We start from the raw sequence: 26,119 nt of genomic DNA, 5'->3' as shown, positions 1-26,119 counted from the left end.
TGTTTTAACATTTTACATATTTAAGGTATGTTACAAAAACTCCCTTGATTTGTTGATTTTAAAACTTAACATTTGAGAATGTTTTTTCTAGCATTTATTTGGCGTCTTAAGAAAACATGTAAGTACGGTTTTTCAAAGCCACCAGCATGAATTCCGTGCAAACAATTTGTGCAATTTACTTTATGGCTCAACAAAGCTTAAAACTGTAAATAGTTTAGTAGTTTTCCTGATGATTATAACGTTCAAAGCCATAATTTGTCATAAAAAATGTTAAAATTTTTACATCTGTGTATTTATTTAATGATTTTGTTCGGAAACACCTTAAATAGCACCATTTTGAGCTTTCAAATCCAAATTTTTCCGGGGGAGGACCCCCGGACCCCCCGCTTTAGGCTCGGGGTCCATGAATGACAGGGCTGTTGTGTAATCTGGCACCACCAATACTGAAGTCCTGCGCACGCCTATGGTAGCAGAACGTGTTTTTAATATGCTGTATATGCGTAGTTTGTTTGATTCTTTATACTGAAACTGTATTAAATGCCAAAACATTGTAAAATATCTTACTCCATTGTAATTAATTCATGGCTTTTTTAAAAAAAATATATTGTCCTCCTTTTTAGTGAAATGTCCTTTTGCGAGATGAATATCCTCCTTTTTTATTATCAGTGTCTGGTAACTCTACATGGGCAGGCAATAATATGGTTGAGTGGTGTGTTTGTGTTTGATTGTGGGTATTTGTGTGTGTAAAATATATATCTTTCTCTCTTCTCTCTCTCTGTCTGTGCGTGTGGTGTTTTTTTTTTTTTACATTCTTGGTTACATTGTAAAACGTGGTCTTTATGCTATGTATCACTTACTTCCATTGCCAGGCATACAGCCTGTGAGATTCCTACCATCAGTTTACCAACCTAGCAAATACTAACTACTACAGTAAAACCTTTTTGTTGCGACCCCATATATTGCGACCACATCTCTATTACAACCCGATTTCGAGGAACCGTGAAAAATTGCCGAAAATCAGACAGAAAATAAGTTTCTTGTGGTGAGTAGTGTGTTACTGCGTTTCTCTTGCTGAGTGCTGTACTGCCGTAGGCAGCGCATATCTAAAAATAGATACCACTTCCTGTCGACCGCTGTCAGCGCTTAACAACCCCCATTCCACGGTCTCTTTGCCAGCAGGGTGCAGTAAAGGTTTTTGTGGCAACGTGTTTACGTTTAGCTTTTTGCGAGTGTCTAGTGTGGTACGCAGTTAAGGCAAAGAAAGCTACCTGCTGGATTTCTCTTAATTTTGATTACTATTGGTTGACAATACACAGCGACCGACTGGATGTACGCCCGCCTCGACTTGTTTTAACTGCCGCAGTGATGTTTATTTTGACAGCTCAAGCAATTATCTTTTTCCGTGGGTTGATAGAAAAAGGTCGCTTCACCCAGAATAAAAAAAAAAGGCTACGCCACTTATTGCCCACGCAGGAAACACACTGGCTGCCGTCTGTCTCCCTCGCATTTATCTTTCTTCTAACATTCCACGTCTCACCTCTCGCGCGAGCAATAACGAAGCGACCACGCATTGGGCCGTTTTATGCTTTGTTTGGTGACAGCAGTTTGATTTTATTCGGTATATTCCTTTTCATAGGACCCTTGCTATTAAAACACATTTATATTTAAGTTTGAAAGCTTGTAAATTCCTTGCCAGAGATGACTGAACTCGAACTTGGTGTGAAAAGTGACATATTTTGACCCCTCCCTCGCCACTTTAGTACCCCATTCATAATAGCCCAATTTTACGGGAGAAGGGAGGGTGAAATGAGCATTTTCTCACTGAAGGTTTTTCAAAGGGGAGCGAAGTTGGGGTGTTATAAGGGATGACACTATATAGATGGTTTGTGTGTCTGGGAGGGATGAGCTAGCCTTAAAGAATGTAAACGAGAGGGTGAGCTTATGCGTCATGAAGCCGCTGCCGCCAGCCAGCCGGGCGAGCCTCGTGTGCGCCCACTCGCGTTGCAGAACCTACAGCTGTTTTATTTTTAAAGGAAATGTCCCATTATTTTTCTGTTATTCTTACATGAACATTATTGGAAGTATTAAAGCAGACACAAAAATACGCTGAGTGTTAAAATTAACAGATTTTAATTATCTTTCATTTATTTATTTTTTAATTTTTTTTTTGTGATTTTCACATTTTGGTCAAAATGTCCAATTTTTTGACGGTTCCCGAGAATGTATTCGTAAAATCACAGCTTCGTTAAATCCGGGGTTCGTGACATCGGGGTTCTAGTCTATTCAGCTACGGAAAGCAGAAAACGTACATGTAAACTAACACATATTTTCTTTAGAGGTGGCCTGTAGGGCAACGGACTTGTCATGAAGGTTGAAGTGGGTTTAAAGCAAAGCCGTCTAGCATTGTGAGTGACAGCATCCTGCCATTGTACGGCTGGTTAGCGAGTAGCGGTTTTTAGGGGGAGGGGGGGGTTGAAATGAACTGAAAATTTCGGAAAACATCTATTACGACCCCCCCTCTATTACGACCCTATGCCTGGGAACCGTGAGGGGTTGTTTCAGAGAGGTTTAACTGTATATCTATCTTGGTTTTATGCTTATTGTATTTCATCTACCATCACCCACCTAAAATATAAACTATGCATCCATTCAACAATTGTGGTTTGAAATTTGGCCAACTACTCCATCACCTAAAAAAATAGCAAATGTGTACCCATCTTATCTCTACCCTAAATACATGGAATTTTTTTAATCAATCCAAGATGCTTACATTACCAACAAAAAAAATGTATAATGATATTATGATTTTAAATTTTTGAAACATTTGGTGTAACAACCATGTAAAGTACCGTATTGGTCCGAAAATAGGCCGACCTCGAAAATAGCCTGACCCCTTCTACAGCACACTCAAAATCAGGGGCAAATAAATTTAACCAACTAAAATGATTATCAGCAGCATATTACCACAGTAACACTTCAACTAAGTTAGTATTTATTTAACTGACAAAATGTGTTATTCTTCCGTTTATCTTCACATTCTTTTGTAGTGGAGCCAACGTTTTATACGGCAATGGCTACATTTTCTAAGTTCATAGAAATTGTGACGTGAAAACGTTTACCGGTACCTTTAATTTTGACGTAAAAATCCCAAAATGGTTTCATGTAAAATGTGTATGAATCAACCATAAAACAGCCAATAATGCAAATAGGTTTTATTTTTCTTGTTACTGTTGGTATGTACCGGTATTTGTTTATTCGTGTCGCAACTACAAGATGCGAACACTGGTGCCATTTATCTATTTTGATTTTCCTGTGGTAGAAGATTAAATAAAGCATACTAAGGTAAATAACCTTACGGCAAAATTGCTGTTTTTACTAATTGTTTACTGTAAATACCACATTTTACAAGCAAATAAAATTACTGCAGCCTGTTAAATTCAGTTCAAAAATAACCAGACCGAGCTTTTAAATTTTAAAAGCTATGTGCTACAAGTGACCACATCTGTGTACTTAACTTAAAATATGATACGTTATTTTATTAGGGTTAAGTGTGTTTACTAAATTTCTAAGTTGGAAAAATTACTAATTCCACATAAGTACGGTGTAATTTTAGGTCAATGAATTGTATATCTGTTAACATTTTTATGACATAAGTGATTCTCCTTGAAATGTTTGTGGTTAATTATACTATTTTGGCTAGTGCTCCATTATAGGCCGACTAGATTTCAAGGTTAAAAAAACTCGCAAAAAAGGTCGGCCTATTTTCTGACCAATACGGTAACACAAATATCATGTGGAAATTGCATGCATCCATAGGTTATAGTCAAAATTCAGTGATTCAATGCCAATTACAAGATTGTAGGAGTCAAAAAGAAAGAAAAAATTTCTCTTTGGATAGAGTTCCTTGCTGACAAAATCTCATGCGTCATGTTCCAATTTGTCTTTGAACAGGTCTGTTGTCCGGCCATAAAGTGTCCGGGGTGAAGTTTCGGCTCCAGGACGGAGCGAACCACAGCGTGGATTCTAGTGACTTGGCATTCTTCCTTGCAGCCCAAGGAGCCGTCAGGGAAGGTACAAGCATCTAGTTCACGTTGAATATTTCAGGGTGGCCACAGACTGAGAAAACTGGGAAAAGTCAGGGATTTTTTTTTTATGGGTCAGGGAAATATTTGAAAAAGCTGGTTTCTGCATCCTAATGGTTTCTTCAATGGATGATTTTTGTTATAAAAACTTGGATTTAACGATAGCATTTTCAAAATTATTTCTGCAAATTACCGTATTCACCCAAATAATCGGCGCATAATGTTTGTAAAATGTGTTTTGAAAAAGTATGGTGTGCTGGTATTCAAAATTTGGCAACGCTGCATAGCACAAGTTCTTTCATGCTCTAATTTTGATTAACCTTGGTTTCAAAATTGACAACTGAAAACTTGTACTTTGGTTTAAACATATATTTTTATGAGAGACGCTATTATTACCAAAGGTTTGTGGTTGCTAAAAAAAAAACTGTATTGATTAATAATTATAAGGAAATGTGAAATTGTACGAAAAAAAGTATGTAGTCTTAGAAAGTGACTGGAGAAAATAATTAAGGTATGTTTTTGAAATTCAAAATTTGTTTGAAGGTGAGGAGGATATGTTGTGTGTGCTTCTTAGCTGTTCCCGATTTTTTTTTTTTCATTTGTAATCTTTGTAATGTAGCATTAATTTCGGTCATTCGTGGCCGAGATGAAGTGGCGCTTTTCTGCAGTAAACAAAACAGCTACAGTCGTAACAATTTTATGAATGCTGCTTTTGTTTTTTCCTCGTGTTGTGGTATGTAAACGTTTTATAATTTACAGTTATGTCATAAAATTTATAAATACATGTATTTGCATAAGACATTTTAAAGAAAATTTAATTCATGCGCGGATTATTAGGGTAAATACGGACCTGAGAATGTATTAAAATAAATAAAAGGCAAAAGAAATTATGGGCACTTTTATGTCATAGTCCAATAAATAAGTGAACGAGATATTTGCGATGGTGTATGAATCCGACTTATCTACCATGTGCATAGTGGCAGTGTACTTGCTGCATTTATGTATTACATATTAGACTCTTAATTTTGTAAAAATGGGAGTTTTTTTTATTATAATTGATACCTATTTTCAAGAAGAGAACATTATTATTATTATTATTTATTATTATTTAGGATGGTATGCATACATTAGTTCATTCCTAAGTCTTTATATTTTATTTGTTAAAATGCCTCCTATTCGCAAGAACACAAGCTTTCAAGACAATTGGCTAAAAGATGTTGAATTTTCTTCATGGTTGGTGTTCAGACTGTGTATTAGTGTATATAATTTGTGTTAGTAACATTAATGTTCAGACCGTATTAGTGCTGGTAATTTGTGCTAACAACATTGGTTAGACCTCAACATATAAGAGACACTTCAAGTTTGTATTTACCGCGCTGCTGTGTAGTGGCAACCATGCGCAAGCTTCCTCTGCCAATAGTTGGCAGCCCTGGACTTCCGGCTGGAAGTCAGTTATATTATCATCATGGCGGTGAGTAGTACAATGGTGTAGCCTCACTGTTAATTTGTTTCGTTTTAATGGCATCGCTATTTATTTTCGTATACAGTCCACTCAGTTATCGCGTCATAACATTTTGGTCCATCTAGGCCGGATAGTTCTGGTGTTAAAATTGCCGGTTTTCGAGATTTGTTTGTGATACGTGACACGTGCGTGAATATTGCTTATTGTATCCGGGACCGCCTTTGTTCAGTGAAATACGTTACGTGCAGTGAAATGACTATTAGCCCTTGTACGTTGGTCGATTGTGTTGTACCTTGCTGCACGAACGGAGTAACTTTTTTTGGTTCGTGCATTAATTACCGCATGTTCGCGTAAGCAAGTTTGAGGTTATAGCAGGAAATCTCGTAAATAGCTTCAGCATGAGTGAACTTAAAGCGTTGGGTTTGCGGCTGCAATTAGCCGAGGGACGGGTGAAACGTGCGTGTGACTTAGCAAAAGCGGCAGCGAGTGACGCGACCAAGGTGCCGTTGCTTCTTGCCAGTGTGCGTGACTTGCCGGAAGTGAAGCGCTCCTATGAAGCGGATTTCATCGAGGTGGAAGCTTCGTCGGACAAAAGGAAGAATTTCAACAGTGAACAGCATCAGCGACGTTTGGTAGACTTTGAAGAGCAGTATTACACAGTCATGGCCGTCGTTGACTCTGTGAACAGGAAGCCTGGGTTATCACCCGGGCCTGAAGGCAGTGCTTCAGAACTCCGTAAGTTAAATGTTGCATTACCGAAAATCACACTTCCCAGCTTTGACGGAACCCCGCAGCAGTGGTCGAATTTCTCCAATTTGTTTTCCACATTAGTTTCGGACAACACTGCTTTGTCATCTGTAGAAAAGTTGGCATACCTGAAGGGTGCTCTCGTGGGCGATCCGCTTGGGATGATTCAGTCGCTACCTTTGTCAGAGGCAAACTTTAAAGTAGCTTGGAACTTGCTCACGGAACGCTATGAGAACAAACGTTTGATTGTGTCGGCACATGTTGAGGCCCTACTACAGGCACCTGCAGCCTCAGTAGACTCACCAAGTTCTTTACGGCGGCTGTTGACAGTCATTTCTGAAAATATATCAGCACTTAAGGCATTGCAGGCCCCGGTAAACCATTGGGACATGATCCTGCTCCCTATACTGAGCAAGCGCCTAGACTCTAAGCTTCGAGTAGAGTGGGAGATGACATTAGGTCGTGAGTTTCCCAACATTAATTCCTTTTGTGCATTTCTGGAAAAACACTGTAGGGCCCAGGAAGTAGTCAGTGGTACATCTCGTACTAACACTTTGGGGAGACAGCCCTTTAAGCAGAAATACCCGACTCAATCTCAGTATCGCACAAATGCTCTCCTTACTTCAACGCAGTCTTGCTGTATGTGCAGTGCATCTCATATGTTGCACCAGTGCCCCGACTTTCATAAACAGAACCCTCAGGATCGTTTTGCTGTCGTGAAGAAAGAGAAGTTGTGTTTAAACTGCCTTGGTAAAACACACCTTTCGAAAAATTGCTCGTCTACTTTCTCGTGTCATAAATGTGGTAATAGACATCACACCTTATTGCATTTTGTAAATGATCATGTTCATGACAAAGTAGCACAAGTTTCGGATGCAGACCAAACGTCTTCTGGAGAAACTGTATCCGCAGTCTCCTCAGTCACGTCAGCTGTTGCGATAGCTGATCACACTGTTCTGTTGTCAACAGCTCAGGTGCAGATTTTAGATGCTGCAGGTAATCCATGTGTTGTTAGGGCCTTGTTGGACACAGCAAGTCAGGCTAGTTTCCTTACTGAGCACTGCATGCAGAAGTTGCGGCTACATCGTGAGAGAACCCAAGTGCCAGTCAGTGGGTTATCAGGCACTCAGGTGAACGTTGCCAAGGCCCGTGCTTCAGTTGTAGTTATGCCAGTTGGTAGCACTGGTCCTCAGTTTGCTATTGATGTCTTTATTCTTCCACGTATAACTGGTAATTTACCCAGCGTAATGGTGTCGCCCAGTGTCCGCAAGGCAGTCTCTAGCTTAAAGTTGGCGGATCCCTCATTTGATACGCCTGGCCCCATCGACCTGCTTATCGGGGCAGATGTGTTTCCACTATTGGTTACGGGTGGCAGCATGTTGCTTTAAATTCAGTGTTTGGCTGGATCTTGATGGGAGGGGTACCCTCTAAACCAGCTCCTGCGGACTCACAATCCTTCACAGTCTCTTTGTTCTGTTCCTCCCCTCCATTGGGAGAAGTCATGAAGAAATTCTGGGAAGTTGAGGAGTACCCCACCATTAAGCATCATTCACCTGAAGATATGCGTTGTGAGAGAATGTTTGTTGAATCTCACAAGCGCATGGAGGATGGGCGCTACAGTGTATGTTTGCCATTCAACACATCCCCTGAGTTGGGAGACACTCGTGCTCAAGCCATAAATCGCCTGCTTGGTTTGGAGAGGCGCCTTAAAGGGAACCCAGATGTATCAGCAATGTACTCGGATTTCATGAAGGACTATCTGGTTGCAGGACACATGGAGAAGGTTCCTCCAGAACAAATTCATTCAGTTCCAGCATACTACATTCCTCACCACGCTGTAGTTAAACCTGACAGTTCAACCACCAAGTTACGTGTGGTGTTTGATGCCTCCGCTAAGGGCTCTACTGGAAGGTCATTGAATGACTGCCTGCTTACTGGTCCCAAACTACAGAGAGAAATAATTGATGTTTTGCTTGGCTTTCGGTCACATGCAATAGTATTCACTGCGGACATAAAACAGATGTACCGACAAATTTCTATCCATCAGATGCACCAGGATTACCAACGCATTGTCTGGCGGTCCTGTGACACTGATCCTGTTGAAGACTTTCGCTTGAGAACAGTTACTTATGGAGTATCTGCAGCCCCCTACCTAGCTCTTCGTACAATACAGCAGCTGGCTAGGGATGAGGCTGCAGCCTTTCCTCTCGCATCTAAAGTCCTGTTATCTGACATTTATGTGGACGATGTGGTCACAGGATCGAGTTCCATTGATTCAGCACTGGATGTTCAAAGGGAACTTCTTTCTTGTCTTGCCAAAGGTGGCTTTAAACTACGGAAATTCATGAGCAATCACCCCACACTTCTGGACTGGCTTCCACATGAAGATGTTGAAACACCCCAGATGTTGAGCTTTGATCCTGATTGTCAGGCTATTATCAAAGTCTTAGGACTGCAGTGGAGTCCAGGGTCAGATACATTTGCGTACAAGATTGAAGAAAGTTCCAACCATGCCACAAAAAGGACCATCCTTTCAACGATTGCTAGAATATTTGACCCACTTGGTTGGCTTTGCCCTCTGTTAATGTTCGCCAAACATCTGCTGCAGATTCTCTGGCTGCAAACTATTGACTGGGACGCTGATCTTCCATCTGAACTGGCAGACCGTCACATACAAGGGTCTGAGGGGTGTGTTTATGAAATCCATGGTTTTTCGGATAGTTCTGAGACCGGCTTTGCTGCTGTGGTGTACTTACGTATCATAGAATCGAACAACAAAATCCACACCCATTTGCTAATCGGAAAGTCGAAAATAGCACCAGTCGAGGTCCAGTCTTTGCCTCGCCTGGAGTTGTGTGGTGCCTTATTGCTGGCGCGCCTGCTCAAACGTGTCGTTGCAACTTATCAAAAGGAGTTCAGTTTGTCATCAGTTACAGCATGGACGGACTCTCAAGTCGTTTTGGCCTGGATAAACTCCTCCCCACACCAGCTGAAAACCTTCGTGGCCAACCGAGTAAGTGAGCTTCAAGACCTGACATCCTCATCCTGGTGGCGACATGTACCATCCGAGCACAATCCGGCGGACTGTGCCTCCCGTGGCCTCCTACCTACTCAGTTGCTAAACCGCCACTTGTGGTGGACAGGGCCAGTATGGTTACAAGAGCAAACTCAGTATTGGCCTTTAAAATCCCAACATGCTGTTGAAGCGGACCCAGTCCTTCTGGAACACAAGGTTGTGACGTTGGAAGCCATGACCCATAATCATGACATAGAACAGCTGGTGACCAGATTCAGCCATCTTACCAAGTTGTTGAGGGTCACAGCATTTATGCTGCGTTTTGTTCACAACGTGCGTACTTCCCACTCAGCACGCGTATATGGGAGCCTCACACCCTTGGAATTGGATCATGCGTTAAGGCTTTGGCTGCTTCGCACACAATCTAGCTCATTACAGAAAGACATTGATGCTCTCAGAAGAGCTCGTTGCACTTCTTCCCAGATTTGAAAGTTAGTACCCCTTTTGGATGATCGTGGATTGATTAGGGTGGGCGGCAGACTGCCTCAAGCTACAATCCCATTCGAGCACAAGCATCCGGTGCTTCTGCCAAAATCCGATCCTCTGACTGATCTCATCATACGCCATTATCACAACAAAAATAACCATCCAGGAGTTCAGACACTCAGGGGTATTCTGAGAGAACAGTTTTGGATCTTGGGTGACAAGGATGCCATTACTCGTTTACTTTGTACTTGCTTGCGCTGCTTCAAGCAAAGGCCCTCCTTTGCTCAACCTAAGATGGGAGATCTTCCAGCCATGAGGGTTCAGCAGATCAAGCTCTTCGCTAAGTCAGGAGTCGACTATGCTGGACCATTTCCCATCAAACTTGCTAGATTGCGCAGGTCACCCATCCTGAAGGCTTACCTTTGCATTTTTGTATGCTGTGCTACCAAAGCCGTTCACGTTGAACTTGCCTCTGATTTATCCACCGAGGCATTTCTTGCTGCTTACAAGCGCTTCATTGGTAGATGAGGGAGATCTTCAGACATTTACTCAGATTGTGGCACAAACTTTGTTGGAGCACACAACCACCTCAAGGAAGTTCAACAGCTAGTGTCGTCACCTGTTCATCAACAAGCCATCACAGATGTCGTGTCTCAGCTCGGTATTACATGGCACTTCAACCCACCTGCTGCTCCTCACTTCGGAGGCCTCTGGGAGGCTGGAGTCAAGTCGTTCAAAACCCATCTTCAGAAAGTGATTGGTGAGCAGGTGTTGACATATGAAGAGTTGTACAGTGTACTGGTCCAAGTGGAAGCCACCTTGAATTCCCGGCCGTTGTGTCCATTGAGCAGCGACCCCAATGACGTCAACGCATTGACTCCTGGTCATTTCTTGACATTGGAACCATTGGTAGCATTGCCAGAGCCTGATCTCCAGAGTGTTCCACTAAATCATCTAAATCGTTGGCAGCTTGTGGAGCGGTTACAGCAGGATTTCTGGCATCGTTGGCACAGAGACTATTTGCACACTTTGCAACAGCGAAATAAGTGGCACAAACCCGCAACGCCTCTTGTACCCCATCAGCTTGTGTTGCTCAAGGATGAGAGATCACCACCTCTACAGTGGTGCCTGGGGCGTATCCAGGACCTTCACCCTGGAAAGGATGGTGTGACACGAGTGGCTACTGTGCGCACCACCACTGGATCTCTCAAACGCCCAGTGGTCAAGCTCTGTCCTCTACCATTGTGTTGAAATGACGTTTCAAGGTGGGCGGAATGTTCAGACTGTGTATTAGTGTATATAATTTGTGTTAGTAACATTAATGTTCAGACCGTATTAGTGCTGGTAATTTGTGCTAACAACATTGGTTAGACCTCAACATATAAGAGACACTTCAAGTTTGTATTTCCCGCGCTGCTGTGTAGTGGCAACCATGCGCAAGCTTCCTCTGCCAATAGTTGGCAGCCCTGGACTTCCGGCTGGAAGTCAGTTATATTATCATCATGGCGGTGAGTAGTACAATGGTGTAGCCTCACTGTTAATTTGTTTCGTTTTAATGGCATCGCTATTTATTTTCGTATACAGTCCACTCAGTTATCGCGTCATAACAGTTGGTATTGTCAGAATTAAACAAAAATGAAGCTAGGTGTTTGTTTTTCCAAAAAACAATTTCATTAAGCAACATGGAAAGACGTGCCATTACAAGCCACGCGCAAGGTGAAAAGCACAAGAAAGCTGCGAGAAGTAGAAAAATTTTTGTTAACTTGGATGGGTTCTTAACTAATTCAGTAAAATCTGAGCAGCTTAACAAAGGATTTATTAGCTCATAATATGCTGCATCTTCCTTGTTGAGTTCTTTATTTGTGTGTACATCGTCTGCAGTAGCTGAAAATGATTTAACAAAAATGTTTGATGTAGTTCCTGTGCCAGCACATAAGGTGTTACATAGAATGAATACATTTGTTCTCGGGGAAAATGTTTACACTGCTGAAATAATATGGTGTTTGAGACTATAATGTCAGCCAAGTCCCTGAGATGTGCAGCAAACGATGTGTCCGTGTTTCAGTTAATGTTTCCTGATTCTGAGATAGCAAGCAAAATGCAGCTCCAGCGAACCAAAATTGGTTATGTTATTTTGTAACGGCTCGCTCCATATTTTCATTCTGAACTTAAAAAGGAAGTTATGGAATGTTTGGAGTTGTTAGTAGGGTTTGATGAATCACTGAACAAAGTGGCTAGGTCAAATGGATGTCATTATGCGATTTTGGAAAGAAAGTGAGCAACGTGTTTCAACTAGATATTTTTCTTCAGAATATCTTAATCACGCTACTTTTGAGAAGTTGTTGGAAGCACTCAAACGAGCTTTATCAGAAATTTACTTTGCCAAGATTTTGCAGGTGTCAGTGGATGGCCCAAATGTAAATATAAAGTTCCTTCGTATCTGTCAGTTTAGCTGCTAAAGATTTTGATGCCCCTCTGATTTTGGATGTTGGTACTTGTGGCTTACACAATAAACACTGTGTTTTCAAAGCAGGAATAAAGGCAACTGAATGGGAAATTATTGTGTTTTTAAGGGCCTTGTATTTATTATTCATGGATGTTCCTGCTCGACGTGGTGATTTTATCCAGTTTTTCAATTCCAAACTTTTTCCATTAAAGTTCTGCAGTGTCAGTTGGGTTGAAAATAGAAAAGTGGTGACCAGAGCGATTCAGATATTGCCTAAGGTTATTCAGTATGTTGATGCTGTGAAAAAGGATTAGAAATTGACTCCAAAATGTAAGAGTTTTAATACTGTGGCTTCAAATGTTAAAGATAATCTGCTAATTTGTAAGCTAACATTTTTCCAGGCTCTAGCAAGTGGAGTTTTTTTTTTTTTGACAATTTAAGTCAGATAGTCCAATCTTGTATTAATCACTAAAACATATACTGGGAGCTATGACGTCAATATTTGTCAAGACAGAAGTAATGAATGCTGCTAACTTGGTAACAAGTATAGACATCTCAGAATCCAAAAATCTTCGTACTGTCAAAGAGGTGAATTTGGAAGACAAGAGATTAACATCCACATTGCAGCACTTGGTACAAAAAGGCATATCACATGGATGGAAGCTGATGTAGTTCAACGCCAATACGTGTATATTACAGGAACTGAATTTTTTAAAGAATAAATTAATTTTTTAGAGAGCAAGACAGACTGGATGACCAATGGGTAGGGGCCTGTTCTTTTCGCGATCGCGATTAAACGAAGATAAACGCGAAAACACCTTAAAATACAGTTTTTACTTGAAATTGCCATAACACAGCGTTTTTACAGGAAATTTAGTATTAAAACGTGAAATCACAGTGTTTTTACGCGAAAAGGGTAAAAGAATTGTCTCGTCACAGGTAAACAAACACCGCAACATGGCCACCACTGAACATTAGTCATAAATGCACTAAAGCAAACAAAAGCTTACACACGCTCACGTTATAATGTTAAACCCAAAAATATACTATAAAAATACGCAAAACTACAGCATTTATTTTCCTTTCTGGCATAATGTTTGGATAGATAAGACAAACAGGCGAAGTTTTAAAGCCTACGCAAACCGCTCGGGGCACTGACGTCAGCTTGGAACAGCTACACCAGATAAATACAAAAGCAAGCAGATGATTGGGCGAACAGTGTTTGGAACAGCCTTACGTGAGTGGCCATACCACGTCAGCCGGGGGCGCTGACATATAGTTGGAACAGCGTCTTAATATCAAGCAGATAATAGAGTAAATAAAGTACTAGTACAGAGAGAACACTCAATGCTATTGCAGTTCAACTTTTTTTTTATTCATAAATGCCCTAGTTGCTATACAAAAATGCAAACTTGACAAACATTAAAACGAAGTTGCAATAGCTTAAAACCGAGATAAAGTACCTTCTGGAGTAAGACTTACGTTTCAAATTATAAGTAAATTTTAATTTAGATACAACATTGATCCTAGAAAGTACAATTTGCAGTTAATATGCTTAAAACACTAATTTGAATAGTAGGGAATTTTGCAGCTTCAACTGAATGTTAGCGAGCTTGTGACTTGTTTCGTGCATGCATTAATATTTATAAAATATTGATATTATTATTTTTTCCTTATAAAAAAGGCAAATCATTTAACTAAATATCGGTAAACGTAACATACATATAATGATTTAGGAGAGCAATATTTTTAAAACAATAATTAAATTTCTTACCTTCGGGACAGTGTTTGCCTTAACCTCATTTCGGTTAAAAATATTTTTGTTTACGTGGCATAACATTAGTCAAAATGCATAACATGTAACATATTTTCGGATTATAATAAATTGCTGCTTTTTTTTATGTCCAAGAAATAATTTCTTTTCTAGTAGAATCATGTTGATTGAGGTTAAGGTTAGGATTTTGGTAGGTACCTACCGAATTGCATTACAAATGGCAAATAAAACTATTGCATAAAAAAACGTGCAGAAGTATTTAATCATAACACAGGCAATGTGTATTTCTGGCAAATTTAACAGCCTAAGATGTAAAATTTTCCACAAAAACTGAAATGAAGCTGTTACCAATGGCATCTAATTCTTTATGGATTAGGTGAAAGTACAAATATTTCTCCTATCTTCACTTCTTTAAGACAGGTGTGTAGCAATTGTTAAGGGGGAAAAAAACTTTAATTTCAACATCAAAATTAAAAAGAAACTTCAGGTTATCGCAACCCTCACCTCGGTAATTGTTCTATATCACGTATCCAAGTTTATCCCTTAATCCTGTTGGCATGATCATGTATGACATACCTAGTTTCGTCAAGCGGAAACTTAAAGTAAAGTAAATTATTATTATCTCTTGTTGTAGCAGTATTTAACACAACACGTAGCCGAATCAGGCATGTTTCATAACAGTAATTTATAAAGTAGTTCATGAAATCATTGATAATATTTAACGAGATTACTATTTCAATAGAATGAAACAAAATTTCATTAGAAATTTTGTATTACGTAAATATAATATTGCTTAATTCAACGCCGACGCCATTAATTATGGTGTTGTTGGATAAACAAGTGGTTCAACATGCCAACGAAAACTTGTTTATTTTATTTTAAGTAAATATATTATTTTCATTTCAACAGTACCAATTTATGCCATAAATGTGATAAAATGTTAAAACAAATGTAATAATTATTTAATCAACGTGGTATTTTGATTATAATTTTCGTGCTCAGATGTTGGATAAAACTGTATAGCAATTAGAAAAATGTGATTGCCATGCCCTATGAAGTGTCCCCCCCGAAGCAGATTATCGGGCGAACCAGGCCCTGCGGGGCAGCACAAGCATTTTAAATCGGGTCGTTACCACAACGCCGAAATACCACAACGCCAAATGTCAAAATTGATCACAACGCAAACAGCTAGAAAACTGCTGTGTACCACAATGCCGAAATAACAACTGAATGAATTTGTGTGTGTTTCTTAAATATACCTTAATGCCGAAATACCACAATCAAACCTAACCTAACCTATCCTAGCCTAGCCTAACCTAACCTAACCTAGTCTAACCTAACCTAACCTAGTCTAACCTAACCTAACCTAACCTAACCTAACCTAACCTAACCTAACCTAACCTAACCTAACCTAACCTAACCTTTGTGGCAGTCCTGCAATGACATTTTTCGGCGTTAGTGTATTTCAGCATTGTGGTACACAGCAGTTTTCTAGCTGTCTGCGTTGTGGTCAATTTGGCATTTCGGCGTTGTGGTGCGTCCCCTTTAAAATCACGCCAAAAAGCGGAAAAATGTAAACAAACATTCATTTTTGAATGGTGTGACGATGATGATCAGTTGGTCTACAGTGTGTTATAGATTTTGTTAAAGGGATTAATAGTTTTCCAGATTAATTTATGGGAACGAACTAATAATCAGTGTCTAAATCAAAAGTTTGTCATATAAATATATGTAACCTATTTGTTTAGGGTATTCAGTAATGAGTAGGTTCAAGTAAAATTATTTAACTTAAATAATTTCAGATATATTTACAGTAACACACACACTTTTTTTTCTCAAGTTTTTAGCACCGCTTTTGTGTTTTTAAGTGAATTTTAACACCGCTTTTGCTCATTTTTAATGACAAAATCTGAAAATTTTATTTACCACTTTCAGGGGGCCCTACCAATGGGTTAGAGATCTTTCTAGTTGTAAATGGATAAAAAAATGGTCAAGAAAATTCTCATTCTTTCTCATGGCAATGTGAGTCTTGAGAGAGGATTTTCAGTACATAAGGAATGTATCATAGAAAACCAAAAAGGGGCATCTTTAATAGCACAGAGGCAGATATACGATGCAGTTTTGGCACTTGGTGGTGTAAAAAAATGTTACCATAGCGAAACCCATGATACATGCCGCACAAAATGCAAGAGCCTGTTATCAGGAGTACCTAGAAAAGAGAAAAGAACAAGAAAAGACTCAAGAATGTGTTGAAAAAGAAAAGACAAGAGCTTATCAAAAATGCAAAGAAATAAACTGTGCTTCTAGAATAGAAAATCAAGTCTTTAAAAGATTGTAATTAATATTCCAAAGAAAATGTTTGTAGTGTTGGAGAAAGACTGTTTGTTTATTTATTTATAAAATATGCATTAATTTCTTGTGGGTAGGTTAACAAGTATTTTTTATCTTCAAATTAGACACTTAGTTGGAACATTTATCCTGTTCAACTTAATTGTCTGCATTAATACATGTGGGTGAGTAAACGTTTTCATTCTCAGGTAGTTTTGTATGTAGATAAAAGAAACTTTAGATGCCTACATTTATCACATAGTGCATATGCGTGGGATACAATTAAATTCAATCATTGTTTACTTATTTATCTGTCGAAGACTTACAGTTAAAAAAAATGGTGACAGTTAATTTTAAAAAATTAAGTAACCTAACTGAAAATTCTGGCAGGGAAAATTATGATCAGGTTAGGGAAAACCTGGAAATGTCAGGGAATTTCATTTGAAATTTTGTGTGGCCCCGCTGTATTTCCTTGATCTTGTGACAGTGCTTTGCACATGCTTCGTACAGTAACAGACATTTTTCGCTCAATGTTGGTCATAGTCTCAAATTCTGGTGCTGTACGGGAAAAATAATTTGTGGCTGGAGCTTTTGAAAGTCTTTTGGCCATGGTGGCTTTAATGGACCCCTTTGGCCATTACATAATTGTGTTTCTGGTGTTTAATTATAGCTTGTTTTCGAGAAAACCCACTGGCTGACAGCGACGTCCGCCATGTTTCTCACTGTGAAAAAAAAAACGGTTTTGTCTTTGTCAGGGGTAATATATCCTGGATTACTTGGTAGAAGGCAAGTTATCTGACCATCTGATCATGGGTGGATGGGAGCAAGGTGGTTGAGTTGTCAGACCTCCCACCAAAGGGAACTGAGTTCAATTTTGAGCAGGATAAAAACCCGGATTATCGCAAGTGGGAAACCTAGCTGACTGTGGGTGAACTTTCTCAGGAAACTCCAATTTCCTACGCCTACTTAATTCCATCAGTGCTCGATTCTCATATCATCCTACGTCTTTAATGACCCCAATGTTGACAAAATGTTAAGCCTTTAATCATTTGTTTGTTAGTTATTCATTCTTGGGTGGAACTTTTTCTTCTCTGTCAAGAGAGTGCTGCTTTCAATGCAATGTTTGTTTTCAGTTTTTGAAAATGGCAGCTGGCAGATCCTGGAGCCCGTCATGTCTGTGGAGGTGACCGCGCCTGACGAGTTCCAAGGGGCCATCATAGGCTCCGTCAACAAGAGGCACGGCATCGTCACTGGCACGGAAGGCAGCGACGGGTGGTTCACTCTTTACGCTGAAGTAAGTAGCAGTCAGGGTGTCGTTTGAAAATCATGCTTGGAGTTCTTTTGCTTCGAAGCGCTTAAAATATTTAATATTATTTAAACAATTCTTTTTATCAGAAAAAAACATGCAGCTTTATTTTAAATGTGTCTTCACACTCTTAAGTTGTGGCAAAAATTGGGTTTTGTTATTCCATGTCATATACTACAATGGAACATCATTTAAGAATAATTTGACGGCAGGTGGAATATAACAGTAGAGTCTATGAACTTTGATTCAAGACATTGCATCCTGAATCTATAATTTCCCAATGGCTGTGTCAGAATATCGCCAACAAATGGTTTCAGGTGCCCCTGAACGACATGTTTGGATATGCGTCGGAGCTGCGATCCAACACTCAGGGTAAAGGGGAGTTCAGCATGGAGTACAGCAGGTACTCCCCAGTGCTGCCGAGTGTCCAGGAGCGAATAGTGCAGCAATACCAAGAGAGCCTGGGCATTGGTGTCCAGCAGTCTTCGAAAAAGAATTGACACCTTCTAGTCAGCTGATAAGAAGGCTTGTATCATTCAAGTTGTCGTGCAGTTTAATGTTGCAGTGTGACGTATTGAGCTCTGCAAACTTTCTTCCATTCCTAGAAGATGACTGCAAAATAGTGGACATGCCTGTTACCAATATGTACATTAAGAGTGTACTCTGTACAGGATTAGGTACATCATGAAGTGTTTTGGAAATTTTAAAACTTATCGTGATTTACCTTATCATTTTTACCAGTGTTTATTTTGGAAAATTAAATAGCCTAATTATTTTTAGAATAATGTGTAAATTTTTAAACATCTATTTAACAAAATTATTGTAGAAAAATGATTTTTTTTTTCAATAAACTTCTTGTTAACTGGTAATTATGATATTTTTTTACAGTTATATATTTAATCCTTTTGTGTTTGAAAAAATTAACTGTACCAAATTTAGTTTTCATTTTCAGTATTTTCACAATATAGAATAAAGGGTAGGACCTAGTCATATATTTAGAGCTAGAAACAACATTGTTTTATTACATAATCTTCACACATTTCATGCTATATCAAGTTTAAAAAGTAGGGGTGCGATTTTTATGCAAGAAAAGCATTTTTGTTGAGATTGTTTTTCATAAAAACAAAACATGTTGCATTGAAGGTACATTTAATTAAAAAGTGGAGAATAATACAAAACCATGTCAAACAATTTAAATTAATTAGTCATGCAACAAAAACGTATTACGTTAAACTTATAAGAAAAAAATGAAAAACTTGAGCTAGAACTACCAAAGTGTTCCCATAAGTATCATGGTAGTACACACTAACCACGAAAGAGTGCAGGCTATCAAATGTAGTTTACTCTGCATGAGACAGAGCATGTGTAGAGCCACCTGTTTGCGGTGAAAATAAATGGCAGATTTCGTTAATTTTTTTTTGTTGATTTGTGTGTATTTTTCGTCATTTTTAAAACTGATTTCGGTGTATTTTTCGTCATTTTTAAAACTAATTTCAGTAAAATTTTCGTCGCTTTTAGAATTTTTTTTAATGCTTTTTTATTTCTTTTTAAAAACTCAGGTAATTTGTGATCTTAAAAATGTTTAGTTTTATTGAAGTCATGCAGAAAAAACAAGAATTTAATAATTACTTAAAGTGTACAAAAATAGTTACAATTAACATAACACTATTCTTCCCAAAGAACATATTAGAAATCTAAATTTTTCATTTCTTATGGAGAAGTTATCACTTATCACTTATCATTTATCAGTGTTATCACCCAACGGACATTAGCTAGATGGAAAAGCCAGTGCAGTCATCAGCTCCATATTTTCTGCACAGATACTTGTCCTTCTGTCTGTCATAATGTTTCCGTAATAAGAGAAACCTCGTTCAGAGTCAACGTTGCTGACAGGAATCCACAAAACCTGCACTGAACATTCCATAAAACATGGAAAGTCTTACTTCATAGACAGTACATCTACATCTTTACTAGACTCTGCGTCAGACTTCACCATATCCCTGAAAACAGAGTATGCTTCCAAATACTGATGCGGAAAGCTGTTTCAAAAGTGGTATACATTTTAAAAAGTCAGAAATGTCACTAGGGGCACTGTTAATTACATGTCTTGGGTCAAAAATTTTACCAACTGCTGTAGTGAATGACTTTGCAGAGTCACTTTCCCTTAGCTCTACTAGCTTATTCAAACATGTTGAAGCAACAGCTTTGAAAAGAGAGGCTAAACTTTCCCTGCTCTGCCTGGGAATGGTTTCTAGTATTTCAGAGGTAATTTGAAAAAAGAATCCATCACACACCAAAGTAAATAATTTTGCCAAATCATTTAGCTTGGTGTCCAGTGTTAGCTAAGGGAACTGATGAACTTTCAAGCAACTGCAATAAGTTGCAGCACTTGCTGAAGTGTTCCACAAGAAACACTGCCTGGCACTGGATTATTTTGGTATCTGACAAAGACAAATTTTTGAAGTATTGCACGGCCGTGCTGTCGTCTTAGGAGGTGTTGAAAAAAGCAACTACATCACACAAATGGTCTCTCAGGTATTCCACACTCCTGAACCACGAGTTCCATCTAGTGATAACAGGCATTGGGAAGAGCTTCACTTTCTCTGATTCTTGAGGATACGTTTCTTTAAGAAAAGATATGTATGCATGTTTTTTTTTTGTTTTTTTTTCGCTTTTTCAAAAAAAACATGTTTCGTTTGTGTCACACACTCGTTAAGCTTTTTGAGTTCTACAGCCCACAAATTTGTCACCAAGTTGACTTTGTGTGCCAGCATTGTGTGTGTAGAAGTTCTTCAGAAACTAAGATTCTGATAGTGTTTATGCATTTCCCCATGTACCGAGCAGAATCAGAAGTTATGGAAATGTTTTCATACATAATCTCAAGTTTCTGTATAACAGAAACAATTGATTGAGAGCATTCTGTAGCATTTGCATTTTTTAGCACTTTCACACCTCCCACAAGCAATTTCTGAACTGAACTATCACCACATTCAAGAATCTTTACCAGCACCAAAAACACACACTGACCCTTTCTGTCTGTGGTTTCATCGCAAAGAATAGAAACCCGCTTTTCCCTTACAGCATTCTTCATTTTTTCTTCTTCTTCAAGTATCAATTGAGGCACATATGCATCTCGTAGCCTACTTGCTGTAGGCAAATCACCAGCACCTGGGAAAAGTAAGGAACGTCAGGAATATTATATAATTAGGCCTAGGGCATTTCCTACATTTGGATAGAATTTCAGGAATTTAAAACCAGAAATGTTAAAAATATTATGAGAATTTAGGTTTCATTCAGTTTCATTTAGGTACAATAAGCACTAAAGTTCTTGTGTATTGAAATGTTATGCTCATTGACTGGAATTTAATTTTTTTTACAAATTTCAGTGTAGTTTCAAGTTTCTGTGTAAACAATAATAAAAAAATCATAAAGTTTGTAAATCAAAGGATGTTTTTAAAAGTAGGCCTACCTTCCATGTACTTGTTCATTGAATCCCTTAATTTAGGATGATCAAATTTCTCTAAAGAAATATTAGCTTCCATGAAAGCACGAACTGTTGACATAACAAATTCTTGTTTGTCTTCTTTAGCCTTTTTCGTGCGGGAAATTACGTCGGTGAGTGAAATCTGACGTTTGACACCTGAAGTATTTGCTGCTTCAGATTGTTTTGCAGCTTGTGCGAACGCTTTATTCTTTTTTTGGGAAGTGCTGCCATTAATGTGTTTCAAACACGTATCCTTCCTGGCCCACTCGATGCGCACATTACAATACTTGCACATCAAAATCTTGTTGGTTTTATCAAAGATATAAAATCCTTCGTGCAAGAATTCTTTCTCGCGGTCGTAAATTGTAACCACCATTGACCATTCTAAACGTTTTATTTTGTAACGTTACATTAAACCTTCGTAGACTACACGCAGTCGACAAAGCAAACATTAAACAAGCAGATCTACGACGAGACTAAATAATCACAGAATAACAACACCACAAGACTCCCGACATTCGACTAAATACTACTAATGGAATAAATATATTAAATCGACGAATCGTTCTCGCACGTCCAGTAGGCAACTGTTGAGGTGGAGAACGTGATTCAACTTCACATTGCTCGCATTTAAGTTCTCACAACTTCGAACTTTCTCTTTGCACCTTACCTAACCTAACAACATGAACCTGAACCTAACCCGGCCAGACAGAGGTCTCGTAATTGTCACGTAAACAAAAACCTGTCGATTCTTTAGCGCGAACATGACATCGGAATTTATCGAGCGTAAGCATTTTTCGTTATTCTGTTGTTTGGAAATGGTAGTTTTTTGTGAACAGCAACGAGCTAGTCGACGAAATATCGATATAATCTATATATCTCACGTTAACACGGTCTGATTGACTTATAGCGCTCAATCGAATAAAAGTAAACACAACAGCGAGAGGAATACGTTCATTTCGTGATTTTTTCGTGTTTTATCGCCATCGCAGTAAATTTCGCACAAATTCCTAGATTATGGCAAAAATTTCACGATTTCGCGCGTCGCGTAAAACAGGTGGCTCTAAGCATGTGCACTCTATACGTGCATCAATGTAACCAAACATGATGATGCCAACTAGTGCTGGCTACATTTTTATATGTTACACACTGGCAATGAAAAATTGAAGGTTAAAATGTTTGAAAACATCTTGAAAAGAAAATTTACACATTGGTACTCTGTATTACTGTTCATTAAATAAGTAGGTGGTAATATTCTAACAATTGATAAATTTCAATTTTAAAAAAACATTGTATTATGGGGAAAAACATACATATTATTGAGAAAATGGAGGGACTGAAACATTTGACCATAACTGGACAGGAAGTAGCATTGTGCTGGTACATCTTTGAGTTTTGCTATAATTGTATTTTCTCATTATAACTAACGCACTGCCTGACATAAACTAGCCGATTTGTGTATGTGCGTTCTGTGAATGCTGTGGCCAAGTAGTGGTGGTGACAGTTCTGCAACTGTGACCCAACAGTTTTTTTTGCGTGAGATTTCTCGGCTTTCAAATGCAACATTCTGTGACAAAACTGCAGCCATTGCTTTGAAAAGCAGCACTTCAAAGCCCAGCTTTTTACTCCCTTCAGCTTGCACACACATTTCTCCCTAACTGTATCATGCGTGCTAGTTATTATAAAAGAAACTGACTAAGTGTAGCTTACTGCCTTTTTTTTTTTTTCTATTCTGAAAGACAATTTTTTTAAAAAAATACAATAGATTTCTTAGGCACCAATAAGCTGAGACAGGAAACAAAGTTTTCACTTGTATTTTACTGTAAACAGATATATGATGCAATTAATATTCGAAGAGGACCCTTACAGCAAATAAGTTGGATTTTTATGACCTAAATTGTAGCTGTGATTCATATGCAGGGGCGACTCTTCTGCAGGCAATGCTCTTAATCTAAAATTTAGGATTTTGTTTTCTAAATTATAATCAATTTATTAATGTTTTATTGGTATGAAATTGATGAATATATTCTTCTAAAAATCAATTAACTTTGATAGTGCAAAGTTAAATACATAATCACATTAATGAAAAAAAATGAGTTACCGAAATCTAGGTTTGTGAATCATTTATTTGACCACATCATTGCTTTGTAATGAACTTTGTAAAGGAATGGCAAAATGAAAAATACAGTATTGGTCCGAAAATAGGCCGACCTTTTTTGCCAGTTTTTTTAACCTTGAAATCTAGAGTCGGCCTATAATGGGGCACTAGCCAAAATAGTATAATTAACCACAAACATTTCAAGGAGAATCACTTATGGCATAAAAATGTTATCATATATACAATTCATTGACCTAAAATTACGCCGTACTTATGTGGAATTAGTAATTTTTCCAACTTAGAAATTTAGTAAACATACTTAACCCCAATAACGTATAATATTTTAAGTTAAGTACACAGATGTGGTCACTTGTAGCACATAGCTTTTAAAATTTAAAAGCTCGGTCTGGTTATTTTTGGACTGTATTGAACAGGCTGCGGTAATTTTATTTGCTTGTAAAATGTGGTATTTACAGTAAACAATTAGTAAAAACAGCAATTTTGCCGTAAGGTTATTTACCTTAGTATGCTTTATTTACTCTTCTACCACAGGAAAATCAAAATAGATAAATGGCACCAGTGTTCGCATCTTGTAGTTGCGACACGAATAAACAAATACCGGTACATACCAATAGTAACAAGAAAAATAAAACCTATTTGCAATATTGGCTGTTTTATGTTTGATTCATACACGTTTTATATGAAACCATTTTGGGTTTTTTACGTCAAAATTAAAGGTACCGGTTAACGTTTTTACGTCACAATTTCTATGAACTTAGAAATGTAGCCATTGCCGTATAAAATGTTGGCACCACTACAAAAAAATGTGAAAATAAATGGAAGAATAACACATTTTGTCAGTTCAATAAATACTAACTTAGTTGAAGTGTTACTGTGGTAATATGCTACTGATAATCATTTTAGTTAGATAAAATTTATTTTCCCCTGTTTTTGAGTGTAGAAGGGGTCGGCCTATTTTTGAGGTCGGCCTGTTTTCGGACCAATACGGTACCACCAAATATTCCTTGTGAGAAAGATGATACACAAAATGTTTAAAAGGTTTATCTATAGCGGTGTTTTGATGCATTAATGGGTCTTTAATATTTTCGTAGTGTTGTGACATTTTTGACGAGATTGCAAGACTCGTAATGATTTAGAACACATCTCTCGATTCTGTTTATAGTAGAATATAAAGCTGTTACTGTACTTAATTTTAGTATTAGGTACTATACATAAGTGTTCAAATTCTCAAGAATCCAACAATTCTCTGAGTGGGTGTTGTGTGTTTGCCACAAAAGGTAACAACGAAGTACATCTTGTGAATATTTAGTTGCATTAAAATTATTTTGTTGTAAGAAAAAAGTAAGATGATAACACTAATGTAATTGCTGAAGTAGATAAAGTATTTTGTTGGCCATGCAGAAGTGAAATTCATGTCATTCATAAATAATGTGTGTTTTCTTAGTAGGTACTTATATTGTATAGGTATAGTGAAGTTTCGTTTTTTGTTTTGACGGGGGAGTTTTTTTAACTATGGATAGTAAGTTGTGGTTTATAACAGAAGAAAGGAACTGAATTAATATAAATGCAATATTGTTTGAAAATGAAATCTTTATTAATTTCTTTATAATAAGATACAGAGTAGTTAATAAATTGTTACAAGAAATAGAAGTTTTCATGACAATATCAATTACTTTACTGATCTTATGGAATCCAGGCAAGAATGTTAAAATATAGATATTCTTTGTACTTACCTTTCTTGCCTGAGTTAGGTCTTTGCTTTCTAGACATCAGTTTCTAAGGCAAAATCCTACACCTTAGTGTAGTAAATATGTAAAAGATATGAAATGCTATTCGGGTACATGGTGATATAAATCTGCTCCATGAAAATTACATTGAAGTACTAATTGAAATAATTCTTTAGCAATTTTAGGATTGTCTACAACCTATTTTTCCTAACACCGGAGATCCGTAGGATAAATTTCATGCAAGATTGAGCTAAGCTGTAGGAAAATTAACTATCAAAATTTATTTTATGACTCATTAGGTATGGCACAACACACAGTTACACAGACCAAGAAAGGAATTGCCTATCTCAGCACTTGTATGGAGCGGTTTTAGAAATCCATGGGATAAAATCAGTAAATTTGGACCAGAATTTGCCACCTTGTTCAGTACCTGTATGTTTCATCCAAAATAGAAGAGATGTTTCTTGAGAGGGAAGAGACAAGATGACAGTTAAAATAATTCCATTATTCATCACGGCTAAGAGCATGAAGCTAATCAGTACAAAGTGAATAAATGTCAGTTTTATGTAACTCCTGATTTGTGGCACAAAAATCATCTTAGGTCTGTTATTACACAGAACTCTTGCTTTACACTATATACCTGATCATGTTAAGTAACAATGTTATGAACAGCTGATGAGTTTCACATGATTCAAAGCAACTGAAAATTGGTTTTGTTTTATCATGAGAGAGAGCCAATTGGAATACGTGATAAAACCATTTTGGGTTATCCAAATTCCCTTACTAATTACCTATTGTGAACACTAAGCTATTCTTTGGTTATGTTTGAAGGAGATCAACATAATATACCATGTGTATCGCCAATATGAATGTGAATATGTTGTATTCTTTAAATAAACCTTGCACGGGTAAGAAAGATTAAAAATTTTTTTTACATATATTATTGCTGATTTAACCCTACATTACATGATTTTTCTTACAATTTTTGAAAAAAATGTATTTACATGGTTAAAAATGGTTTAATAACAGAAAAATATTAAAAAAAAATTAAAGTTAATGAATATTATGTATATCACAACATTTTTGGATATATCATAAGTGATACATCATGCATCCTGAGTGCAAAATATAAATAAAATCAC

The 26,119-nt window shown here is 37.7% G+C and overlaps 1 protein-coding gene across 1 annotated transcript in view; it reads left to right on the top strand.

Moving 5' to 3' along the window:
- The window catches only part of LOC134546288 (elongation factor G, mitochondrial), an 86,245-nt gene extending 60,358 nt beyond the window's left edge, over positions 1-25,887 (top strand). Inside the window, exons 13-15 of the mRNA XM_063389006.1 lie at positions 3,952-4,071; positions 17,475-17,635; positions 17,965-25,887. Of these exons, the coding sequence (XP_063245076.1) occupies positions 3,952-4,071; positions 17,475-17,635; positions 17,965-18,147 (464 nt within the window). The 3' untranslated portion in view covers positions 18,148-25,887. The remainder of the gene's footprint in view (positions 1-3,951; positions 4,072-17,474; positions 17,636-17,964) is intronic.
- The last annotated feature ends 232 nt before the right edge of the window (positions 25,888-26,119 follow it).

Source organism: Bacillus rossius, chromosome 1, assembly GCF_032445375.1.
Source record: "Bacillus rossius redtenbacheri isolate Brsri chromosome 1, Brsri_v3, whole genome shotgun sequence".
Lineage (NCBI taxonomy): Eukaryota > Metazoa > Arthropoda > Insecta > Phasmatodea > Bacillidae > Bacillus > Bacillus rossius.
The sequence above is the reverse complement of the archived record's forward strand: the minus strand, read 5'-3'. Positions and strand labels throughout refer to the sequence as shown.